This window comes from Cucumis melo, chromosome 6 (genome assembly GCF_025177605.1).
Source record: "Cucumis melo cultivar AY chromosome 6, USDA_Cmelo_AY_1.0, whole genome shotgun sequence".
NCBI lineage: Eukaryota > Viridiplantae > Streptophyta > Magnoliopsida > Cucurbitales > Cucurbitaceae > Cucumis > Cucumis melo.
In genome coordinates, this window is record NC_066862.1 from 20,194,426 (window position 1) to 20,206,636 (window position 12,211).

Consider the following 12,211-nt stretch of genomic DNA (forward strand, 5'->3'; position numbering starts at 1 on the left):
AGAGTGCATTTGTGTGTGTCTATGATACTTTAGTGAAGTGTACACACAGTTAACGAATATTGATTAATATGGTTAATGGGTTTAGCTAATTCCCATCTCATATTGTTAGAGCTTTTGATCTATAGATTGATAATTTGTATTGTAGAAATACAAGTTATTCTAGCCTCTTTTATACAATAATTAGGGCAAAATGTAGAAGAAGTGTATCAAAACGCCATGATTATGTTGAAAAAGCATAAATATTTAAAAATACATTTTACATAAGTATTCATGCCTGTTTTACTGCGTTTAAGTGTCTTAAAGTAGGATCAGAAACAAAAGGAGAACTAATGAATCGTAGAGGATTTCACACAAGAGTTACTCAAGAAAAGCTCGTTTGACGAGAATGATTGCTAGGCGAGGATCTACATCATCACGCGAGGACGGTCACTAGAGAACAAGAATGGTAGTTGGAGATTATGTGACTTGACAAAGGTTGCATTTGATGTTGACATGATCAAAAGAAGATTTCTATCTAATTATCATGTGATTGCTATCTAATTGAGTTTAGATTTCTATTTGAGTGTCATGTGATTTTTATTAGATTTTTAGTATTTCTTATTTCTATTTAATTGCCTTTTGATTGTTATTTGATTGTCATAGCTAGTAAAATCTATAACTTTATACCTTTTTTCATGTTAGTATTACAATCTCCCCTTATAAATTACTTAGTTATGTGATAGATTGCTATGTGATATCCAATAAGTAATTACGAATGGTATACCCAATAGTTATCCACGTAATTTTATGAATGATACTCAACGAGTTATACCATATTATAACAATAAAATAAAATGACTTGTAAAGTTGTAATAACCAAGTATAAGATATCAATTATATACAACATTGTTCAATATGTTACAATAAAAAACATTAAGTCTAGCATCAAAGTCCAAAAATCTTCCAAAGAAAAATATCTTAATTTTCTTTATGGTCGTTCATTCCTCACTGCAAGCTTATCTTGTGAAGATTTCTTCGTTTGCATTATATTCTCACCGATCTAAAAGAAATTGAGAATAAACTAGATGTAAGTATAAAATATTAACCATATAGTAATTGAAGGCAATCATATGACAATATCAAGAATTACTAACGATGTGACAAAAATATAAGGTAATTAGATGACAATATTAGAAACTACCAACTATGTTACAAATAATAGAAGGTAACTATATGACAATAAAAAAAAATCATACGACAATATTATACACTACTAACTATGTGTTAAAAAATAGGATAAAATCAAAAGACAACTAGATTACAACATCAAAAACTACACAAAAAATAGAGGGTACAATTATAAGACAATAAGAAGTTATTTATCGAAATAAAATAAAAATCGAAAGTAAACTACTTGGCAAAGAAGCAATTTTACAATCTTCAACTTCAACTCCAATTGTTAATATACTCAACAATAATTAAAGACCGTAAAATTAGTACGAAAAAAAAAAAAAGAGGTAATCATATGCTAATTAGAAGGTAATCAAATGATTATTAGAAGTCTAACTAATTGACAAAAAAAAATTGAAAATAATCAGATGACAATTAGATATGAATCACACAATAATCAATTTCATTCACATGTCTATGAATCAATGAGGGAAGACTTTTCAGTTTTGATTCCTCTTTTCAATTGGACCAACGACTAGTTATACCATTTTGAGATAACTGTAGAAATGACAAATTGAAGATAGTGTTGGAAATATAGCAAAAACTGGCAGGAATAAGATTTTTAGCAAATGGGGGGCGTGCGCATTTATGGAATTTTGTTAATTTCGATTCAGTCCCTGATTCTAGGATAATTTGTAAGTTCAAAGTACAGTGTATTTTGATGGATCCATCATGGGGCAAGGTTGTCGGATTTGGGAAACATAGTGTGTATTTACAAACCCGATGATTTTGTGAAATCCTAACTGAATTTGGGATTTTGTTGTTCGACGAAACTACAACCAATTTTCCCTTTATTAATGGAATATATATCATTTAGATTCTCAGTTAGTTATCTCATTATATCATAAATCGTTTACTAATATTTCATAATTATATAATTAAATAATACATGATATATATATTTAATAAGGTTTTAGAATTATATAATTAAGTAATACATATTATCTATTTTTAATTAGATTTCGAAAATACATGAAAATTTTAATATTTTAAATATGTAAGTTCTAATAAGTGTTGAAAATACGTTTATTTATATTTTTCCTTTTTATTATGTTAAATTGTATCTTTATATGTTTATTTTCTACATATCCATAGTCTATATTTAATATATTCCATTAATACAGGGCAAAGTTAAAACATTGTTATATATTTAGAGTTTGAAAATACAAGACAATTTTGAATTTCTGAAACATGTATTTCTTATAAGTTCTGAAAATACGTTTCTTTATATTTTTCTTTTTATTATTTTAAACTGTATATTTATATGTTTAGTTTCTACATGTCCATCGTGTATATTTAAGAAATTGTTAAATATGATATGGATAGTTATCATCGATTCTATCTTTAAAAAATATTCGAAAATATGTACTTTTTAGAATATTTTAAAATATTGTTATTTATGTTATTTGTTTTTATTATTTTAATGTTGTTTTAAACTAATTTGTAGACTAAACCTTATTTGTTTAACATTATTTGTATATTAATTACATTCTTTATACTATATCCTTTAGCAATATTTTTGTAAAAAATAGTGTATGTTATACAACTTGAAGACAATAATAAAATTATAACAAACAAGTTTCTTTTTTATGGATTTACAACGAGTAAAGAATATTTTAGATGGTAGATGGATTGAATCTTTTTCGGTATCTCCATTATCGTGTGGTTGAGGTATATGTTCCATTTTCATCTTCATTTCAAGAATTTGTAGGATGTATTCAAGGTAAACTTTCCCATCTTTCAATCTTTTCGTGTCTCGTTTAACCGTTTTATTAGGATGGCTACAACCACTTCAACCTCATCTGAATTGTCGAGGATAAGGATGTGTCTTGGCTTATGTTAGTTTTATCAAAATTTCTCGATAATCATTTGCTCGTGGTTCTTGACTCTATATCGACTGATGATGCTGGGAGTACAATATATTTGAACTGTGAAGTACTCAGATATCAACATTCACATCATGATACCGATATTATTGACTTTGATGCCCTTGAAACGTCGTATGCTAGAATTCCTATTAAAGTAGGATCAATATTTAGAAGCAAATCAATATTGAAAAAGACTATTTATTTGTTTGATATGAACAATAGTTTTGAACTAATTACTATTAGGTCTAATCGTACCTCGTTAAATATTAGTTGTAAGGATTTGTCGTGTCCTTAGTATTTATGTGCTTTTGTATTTTTTTTAAAAAAAGTGATATTTGGATAGTTTGTAAATTCACAAATACCCACCAATGTGCTGTTGACATTGTTAAAGATAATTACACGCAAGCAACATCTTGGAATGTTTCTGAGTATACGAAGTCATTTTTAAAATGAATGACAAGGTTCCATGTAATCCTTCTAACCTTATTAATAATATGAAGATTTATCATGGAGTGAATGTAAGTTATGACAAGGCTTGGAGGGGTGTGAGATTGCTTTTGAATTCTATTAGGGGTACTCCAAAGGCCTCATATGCCATGTTGTCAGCATTCTTGAATTCAGCGATCCAACAACTCCATTACACGTTATCATCAATACACTGTAATTTAAGTGTAGTCCAGTCAAAATTTCCAAGTATCTCATTTTTTATTTAACTGTTTGTAGGAGCATATACGACTAAAGAAGCAGACGACGAAGGTAAGTTTAAGTATTATTTCATGCCTTTCACTGCTTTCATTGATGCATGCAATTATTGTTTACCAATAATTTCAGTTGATGGTGTAGCCATGAAGAATAAATACCTTGGTACGCTAATTTCTTCTTGCACTATTGATTGTAATTCTTAAATTGTACCTCTAGCTTTTGTTATTGTTGATTATGAGAATGACTTGTCAGGGTTATGATTTTTTTGTAATCTTAAAGTTATATTTGAAGAACGTAATGAACAAGTAATTATGTCTAATGCTCATAAAGTATAGAGAATTAGTTCAATGTTGTATACAAAACAACTGAACATGAATTATGTGCATTCCATTTGTATAAGAATCTAAAAAAGAACCATAAGTCTCTTCCGATTGAATATTCCTTCCATATTTATGCTAGTGCATATACGCCCTTGGAGTTTGAGTATTACGTGAGACAACTTGATCATCTTTCTCCATCAGTTAAGCAAGAGTTGGAAGAAGTTGGAAGATCCATGTGGGCGAGAGCATTTTTTAGGAGGAAAATATACTCGATTATTACAACTTATATCTCTGAAAGTATGAATTCAACCCTGAAAGAAGCACGAGAATTGACTGTAATTGAACTTTTTGAATCAATTCGTAGTTTTGTTCAAAAATGGTTTTATGAAAGTTGTACCAAATGGAGTTTTCAATGCACGAAACTTTCAATATATGTAGAAGATATGATTCAAGAAGTTTTAAGGGAAAGTTGCCTAATGAATCAGTTGTTTGTTATTTGAATACTCAATGCTATAATTATTTATGAACTTATTTTTACATGACATTTATTTTAATATTTTGGCAGATATATCCTGTAAACCAACATGAATTTAAAGTTCACTATTGTAACGAACAATTTGCTGTCAATATTTTAGATCGTACATGCTCATGTCATTAGTGGGATCTGGATATGATCCCTTGTTCCCATGCATGTGTTGCATTGTCTAGTAGGAATCTTCATCTACATATGTACACTAATAAGTTCTACCATGTTTCAAATTTGGTAAACTTGTACAAGAAGGAAACATGTCCTATTGGTAATGTAGACCAAACTTGGAATATGTACCAAGGTGGGAATGATGAACTCCATCCACCACAGGTTACGATTGTTGTTTCTCCTATAAATTAAGGGAAGATCTTTCAATATTTATTAATGTATTTTAAAACAATAATTAAAAAAAATGATTTAGATTTTAAAAATGTGTCCTCTATATATACTTTATCATTAAAAATGAAAATAAATGATTTACATTCTACAGTCCACGACATTTTTATTCTTTTGACCTTTGGAGTAGTTCTTAAGATGGAGGAGATCCCTGAATGTATTTTGTTACCTCTATATGTCATAATCGTCAAGGATTAGGGTGTTATTAACTATCAATTTCACTAAGTTGTCGGAGCTGAAGCGGAACGAAAGAAAGAGCAAAACAAACTTTGTCTATAGAGGACAAAACTAGGCATTGTCAATGAAGAAGATTTTTCCAATAGACCGCTGCTCTTTTGATGAAGAAGACGATGAAGGTTTTAAAGAAGATTTTGTTGAAGAAGATAATCGATGCTCTTTCTGTAAATTTGGGGAAGGTTTTAAAATTGAGGTTTTGATGGCTCTTTCAATGAAGAAGACGATAAAGTTTCTAAAGAAGATTTCACTGAAGAAGATGACTGAGGCTCTTTCTATAAATTCAGGGAAGGTTTTGAAATTGAGGTTTTGATGAAGATGATGTATGATTTTGGGGGGAAATTGGGGTTTTGATGGGTTTTAATTGGTCTTACTAGTTTGGTATGGTATAATTAGGGGAGAGTCATAATCATTGTGTTCGGGGAGCTTGAGTCAATTATGGGGTATTTGAGATTTTGGAATAATTGTATTTGAGATGTTAGCTTGTTCACCGTAGGTTTTTTACCCCATTTTTTACTATTTTTATTTTATAAATTTAAATTTAAATTTGCTATTTATTAAAAGTAAAACTATAAATTTGTAAATTTTTTATTTTTCTCGTCAATCTTACTATTTTTTTTTCAAAAAAATCGAACATTTGAGCAAGGGCCTAGTGTTTTAAAAATATTTTTGTCAATCCTCAATTGCCCTTCCATTTTACTTAAAAAAAGGTGCTTTGCAAAAAATAGAAAAAAAGATAGACTAAAGATAAAATTCATTTACTTATTTTTTTGGGATCTTTTAAAAAATATAAAAAAACAGCAAAATATTTACAGTCTATAGAATAATTCCAAAAACGGAAAAAGCATAGAGACCAACTGTGTAAAATACAAAAAATGCCCCGTCAACCACGTCGTTAATAACGCGCATAATATATTTGCGATCGTTTAGATTTGGTTATTATTTGATACGTGATCGTTTAGATATGACTACAATTTATACGCGATCGTTCAAATATGACTACAATTTATATGCAATCGTTTAGATATGGTTCAATAAATACGCGATCGTTTAGATATAACTATAATTCATACGCGACCGTTTAGATATAATTATATTTTATTTTTTCAATTCCATCATTTAATTTTGTTACACGATCGTTTAATTTAGTTACGCTTAAATTTGGTTACACGATCGTTTAGATTTGAGGACCCAAATCTAAATGATTTTTTTTTTCAAAACTTGGTACACGATGTTTTTAATTCTTTGGGTACACGATCGTTTAGATTTTTTTGCACGATTATTTACTTGTTTTACACGATTCATTTGGCTACTTCAATCCAAATGATTTTTTTTTAAGATTCTTTATATACGATCTTTTATTTTTTTATACGATCGTTTATTTTTTTTAAAACGATCGTTTACATTTGGTTACTCCAATGTAAATGATTTTTTTTTTAAAATTTTGTATACACGATCTTTTAGATTTTGCTATATTTTGTACATGACGTTGTAAAGAAATCGCAGCGAAAAAAAAAAGAGGAAAAGTAGAAAGACGATGGAAAAGAAAAAAAAGAAGAGGAAAAGAAAAAAATGATGAAAAGATTAAATAACGTAAATAAATAATTGAAAAATAAGAAAGATGATAGAAAAAAATTGCAATAAAAAAATAAGAAAGAAGAAAGACGAAATCACATGAAGAAGACGATGATGCTAATTTTATGAACTTTTTTGTACGAATTTTGTTACATTTAACTATGTTTCTCTCTTTCGACCATTTATTAAAAAACAAAGTAAAAGGAAAAGGAAAGAAAAGAGGACAATTTGTTGAACGACCATCTATACCCACGAAATACAGACATGGCCCACTGCCACTGGCCCACTCTCTCCGATTCTTTTGTAGCCCTATTTCCCTGTAAAAAAAGTGAAAAAAAAAAAAAAAAAAAAAGGAAAAGAAAAATAACTAGGGCTTTCGTTTCTCCTTCACAAATCTCTCCGTTTCTCACCCGATCTGGTTTCTCGCTCTCCCACTCGGAGTTTTTCTGCGTTTCGCTTCTCTCTTTGCTCCGTTCGATTTTCATTGGGTACGTTCCTCTTTCACTTCATTTCTCCCGCTCTATCAAGTTTCTCCGTCTTTGACATTTCATCATGCCACTGTACTTAACGTTCTTCTCTTTGGTCCCTTATTCTTTTCTCATTTTTATGCTATTCTGCGAGTATAAGTTCCTCTTCAACATCTGTCTTATGGTTTGAACATGGCGATGGCTGCCAATGAACGCTTTCTCACTGAATAATTTCGATTTCCCTGTTGAAATTCGGTCTGAATTTGGTTGAACGAATCCTGATGAATCCCTGATTGAATGTTACCGTCTCGCTCTGTACAAGTTTCCATCAATTTTAACTGAACCGATCGGCTCAGCCTGTTTAATGTAATATCGACCCGAACCCCAATTGGGCCAAGCAAAAGCTTGTCGCTATAGGAGCCCATCCAATATTGTTGGGCCAAGCTGGCGTCTCTGACTTTAACCCATTGATATCTCCCTTCTTATTTTTCTTCGCCTCAGCTGCGATTTGCTAAGGACCTCTACTTCTCTATCGGATCTCTAAGCTTCGACAGGTTATTTGACCCTTCTCAGCATCCTCCTGTTTGCTTTGCACTGATAATCCCATGGGATCACGTTATTAGTTTTTCTCTGATCTTCTAAGTTATCTGATTTCTCCACGGATCTAAGCATTCTATTCCGCTTTGTTCACTTTTCGGTTTAGGTTTTTAGCATCTTATGACGTGTTTCAAATTAGTTGTAGCCTTCATTTCTGTGATTAGATACACTTTTTTGATAGGATAATTTTTTGCAATTCTTTCGTGTAAATATTCCATTACATGGGGTTTTTATTAGTTTCGAATGTTGATACGTATAACATGGGGTTCTAAGCGTTACTAATCTGTCAACATGGTTAAAAAAAGTTTGTTTCTGCGTCCATTGAAATTGATAATTCCGTTGTACTTTTACAAACATTTTTGGTGGCACTTCTGTGATTGGCAGAAAGTTTTTATTTTGAAGTGGATGTGTGTTCGCATTTCCCCTTTGTCTTCCTTAAAGAAGTTACAGTTATTTGACTAATTGATCTTCGTTTTTTTGTGAATAGTTTGTAGAACTCGTAACTGAAATGGCTGGGGGAGGAATGATCCGGCAATTGCTGAGAAAATTTTCATCGCAATCTTCAGTAAGCACTTTAGTTTGTTATTTTTTTGTCTTAAACCATAATTAAGTTTCTATTTTTCCACCACTAAATATATGTTAAATAATTTTTTAAAAGTATTGATTGTAATGCTTGTTTTTGGGAACAGTCTTGGTATTGCAAGAATTTACATTGTGTAGGAGTTGAATTATGCCCGTACTTTTGAGACAACCATTTCCATATACTTTATCAGTGACATCATTTTCATGTTTAGATTAGCTGAGAATTAGTTGTAATTGCTGTACCTTACTTGTGCAGACCCCTCCATTGAACTCATCACTGATTTCAAAGAATCAGGAAGCTGGCTTTGCTGGGATGAACTCTTTTAGAAGGCTGGCTCTCCTTGGGGCAGGCGTTACAGGGTTTTTTAGTTTTGCAACTTTGGCATCTGCTGATGAGGCAGAGCATGGTTTGGAGTGTCCAAACTACCCTTGGCCTCACCAGGGCATTTTGAGTTCATACGATCATGCTTCGTAAGATATGATGAGTTTTCATTTCTTTGTTGCTTTATGGAACTGTCTGAATCTTCCAGCTCATATTTACTTCACCTTCAGTCTCACAACTGTTACCATTGTGTTGTGTTTTAAGCCTGCTATTTAAAGTTCTTCACATTTTACCCTCTCATGTCTTTAGTTTCGAAGAAATGGTTGCCAGTCCTCAGTCATTTAACTATTTAGAAATTTTACATTAATGGACAACTGGACCTTAGACTGTGTATATTGATAATCATCATGATCATGTGATCCTCATTCTTATTGGTGATGTTGTTATTGTCATCATTATCTCCTTATTCTTCCAATTTGAATTGATCAAGAAGAAATTGCAATTAGTCAATGATGTGAAAACGTTGAAAAAGAAAAGACTGGAAGAACTGTAAAGGTAGCCCATAATTAAGCAAAGATTCCAAGAATAAAAACTGAGGATTAATTGCCAAATGTTATCCTTCAGATAAGCATTACAAAATGCTATTCTTACTTGGAAAAAGAAATTCCAAGGAATTGCCCCAAAACATGAGCGATTACAATCATTCTTCTATTTGGTGAATATCTAGAAGAAACTGTAATTGTCAAAAGAGATGGGAAATGAACTCCAAAGTCCATAACTTGATTGGATCTCAGATTTCAAAAATCGAGACCAGAAACTATAGAAAAGTATTCCATTTGGCATTTCAATGTTGAACCCAGACTATGGTTAAGAAGGTAGATGCAAGGAATTATCTCTTGAAAGGATTATAAAATAGTGCTATCGATTGGTTCATATCAAGTAGAAGTTCTAAATTACAAAAGAAATTGGAAGAAAAACATTTAAGCCCATTAATTAATGAGATCCTATAGTTCTTCCTTATCCCTACGCAAGTTAGCAAAAAATATACGATTACTTTCCAATTAAACCTATCAAGGTAAAACTTTTGAACCTATCAGGGCAACGCTAGTCAGAACAAGATTCTCCCATAAGTTCTTTTCGTGATAAAGGAGTTCCAAAGGGCTAAACCATTCCCTGGAAACTCCAGTTGAAACTGGAATTCCTCAAAATTCTCTGCCAATTTCAATGAGAAGGTGCATCAAACAGAAAAAATCATTCATATTTTTTCCATCAATTTATTGATGCTTTTTAAGCTGATTTTTCTTGTGCAGGATTCGTCGTGGTCATCAGGTTTATCAACAAGTTTGTGCATCCTGTCATTCCATGTCTTTAATATCATACCGTGACTTGGTTGGTGTTGCATATACCGAAGAGGAGACAAAAGCAATGGCTGCTGAAATTGAGGTCGTTGATGGACCCAACGATGAGGGTGAGATGTTCACTCGTCCAGGTAAACTCAGTGACCGGTTTCCTCAACCATATGCAAATGAACAAGCTGCTAGATTTGCCAACGGTGGAGCATACCCTCCTGATCTGAGCCTTATCACAAAAGTAATTCTTCTTTATTATTCTTATTTTCTTGGAAAGTAAGATTATATATAATAAATTCAATCGTGGGCATTATTCCAAATTTTGTTCATGTGATGGGGATTGTTTTTCACCCCTTGCAGATACAAAAAGAAATGATTTATGTGTATATATATTAGATTGTGGAGTACTCTGTTCTAAAGCTATATACCTCTTTTCCCTCTCAGGCTCGTCATAATGGTCAGAATTATGTATTTGCCCTTCTTACTGGTTATCGTGATCCACCTGCTGGTGTTTCGGTAAGATTTAAGCCACTGTACTTTTACTGAATTCCAAATGATGTTCTTTGTATCTTGCTACATAGGTTTCCAGACACGTACAATTGTAATTGTTGGACTTGTGTGAGTAGAAGATATATCTTGATTATCCTTATTCTGCAATTATTTCATGTGGACTTAGTTTAGTTGGCTTAGTTGTAGATGTTTTCTAATCAATTGTGATCTAATGTGTGGGCACAGTTGACACGGAATAGATACCTACATATTGCATTTCCTCGTATTTGTAGAAAATTGTGGCTTCAGAAGTTGCAATCTCAAATGCTTATTTAATTTCAGAAAATTGTAACTCTCCTCCTTGGCCAAATAGTTGGAACTTAGGTAGCCCATTTTTGAAGTTGTGCATCTACATTGTTATCGAATCATTGGATCATGTAGTTTGGTTTTGTTTTGTTTTGTTTTGTTTTGTTTGTTTCTCTTGGAGTCTGATAGAGTATTGTCTATAGCTAAATCTGATCTATTTTTTTGGCCTTTGGTTTTTTAGTGAGTATTCTAATCTTCATCATTAAATATGAAGCAAGCCTTTTATTCCTGCAATCTGTGTAAAACATTAGTTCTTAGTGTTGTTGATTGATATAGGAATTGAGCTGCTGTCTTTCAAAACCTAGGATTGGACACCAATCAAATATTTCCAACCAATAAGCAAACATGGATTATTTTCCAGCTTTTGGTAACTAATTGTGAAGAATGCTGTGAATGGTTTTGTAGATCCGTGAGGGTCTGCACTATAACCCTTATTTCCCTGGGGGAGCAATTGCGATGCCTAAGATGCTTAATGATGGAGCTGTTGAGTATGAAGATGGTACCCCTGCCACAGAAGCACAGGTTAGTCTACAAAATATATACGTATATAAGTTATATCTATCTAAAAACATTAATTCTGCCTGGGCTGATAGAGCAGTCTCTTGTTCAAGTATCGATCTTTTGTAAGTTGACTAATAATTTCCATGTCCCTGTGGTAATACAGATGGGTAAAGATATTGTATCATTCTTGTCATGGGCTGCGGAACCAGAAATGGAAGAAAGAAAATTGGTAAACTTGCATCATACTAAATCAGGCGTTGGCTTGTGTTACTCATGTCTGAGTTTTCCTATTTCTGATGTTTTTTTTCCCTTGAATGTTCAGATGGGATTCAAGTGGATCTTTGTGCTTTCTCTGGCCCTACTGCAGGCCGCATATTACCGCCGATTGAAGTGGTCAGTTTTGAAGTCCCGCAAGCTGGTTCTTGATGTAGTCAATTAGCTAGCTGCGTTGGAGTTGCTTCTATTATTTTGCTTCTGGGAAGTAATGAATTGGCAATAATTATGTGTTAGAATGTAATATGTTGTTTCTTGCGAAGCAATTTCCCTTTTTGAATCATGGTTGATTTGCAGTGAAATGACCTGCAAGTGTCTGAGTTCCTCCCTTTTTTTTTTTGATGGAAATAAACTTCATACGCCGAAATTCATTATTTTTGTGGTAAATTGTCACAGCTGAACTGATGTTCATGTTGGATATATTTGTTTGAA

The 12,211-nt window shown here is 32.0% G+C and overlaps 1 protein-coding gene across 5 annotated transcripts; it reads left to right on the plus strand.

Moving 5' to 3' along the window:
* Positions 1 to 7,139: 7,139 nt before the first annotated feature.
* LOC103491848 (cytochrome c1-2, heme protein, mitochondrial) lies at positions 7,140 to 12,211 on the plus strand. Of its 5 annotated transcripts, XM_008451958.3 has the most exons (9): positions 7,144 to 7,321; positions 7,802 to 7,854; positions 8,385 to 8,462; positions 8,736 to 8,950; positions 10,112 to 10,391; positions 10,595 to 10,666; positions 11,411 to 11,527; positions 11,670 to 11,735; positions 11,829 to 12,211. In XM_008451958.3, exons 3-9 carry the CDS (start codon positions 8,406 to 8,408, stop codon positions 11,943 to 11,945), a joined length of 924 nt encoding a protein of 307 aa, XP_008450180.1. In that variant the 5' UTR covers positions 7,144 to 7,321; positions 7,802 to 7,854; positions 8,385 to 8,405; the 3' UTR covers positions 11,946 to 12,211. The 5 variants fall into 5 exon arrangements, with proteins under 5 accessions (XP_008450181.1, XP_008450180.1, XP_008450182.1 ...); XM_008451959.3 differs by lacking the exon at positions 7,802 to 7,854 and having other exon boundaries at positions 7,140 to 7,321; XM_008451960.3 differs by lacking the exon at positions 7,144 to 7,321 and having other exon boundaries at positions 7,853 to 8,003.

Excerpts from the sequence above, each read along its gene's own strand:
- LOC103491848 (XM_008451959.3), top strand. The coding sequence starts at position 8,406 with ATGGCTGGGGGAGGAATGATCCGGCAATTGCTGAGAAAATTTTCATCG. Across the intron at positions 10,392-10,594 it reads ATCTGAGCCTTATCACAAAA|GCTCGTCATAATGGTCAGAA; the intron begins GTAATTCTTCTT and ends TTTCCCTCTCAG. Across the intron at positions 10,667-11,410 it reads ATCCACCTGCTGGTGTTTCG|ATCCGTGAGGGTCTGCACTA; the intron begins GTAAGATTTAAG and ends ATGGTTTTGTAG.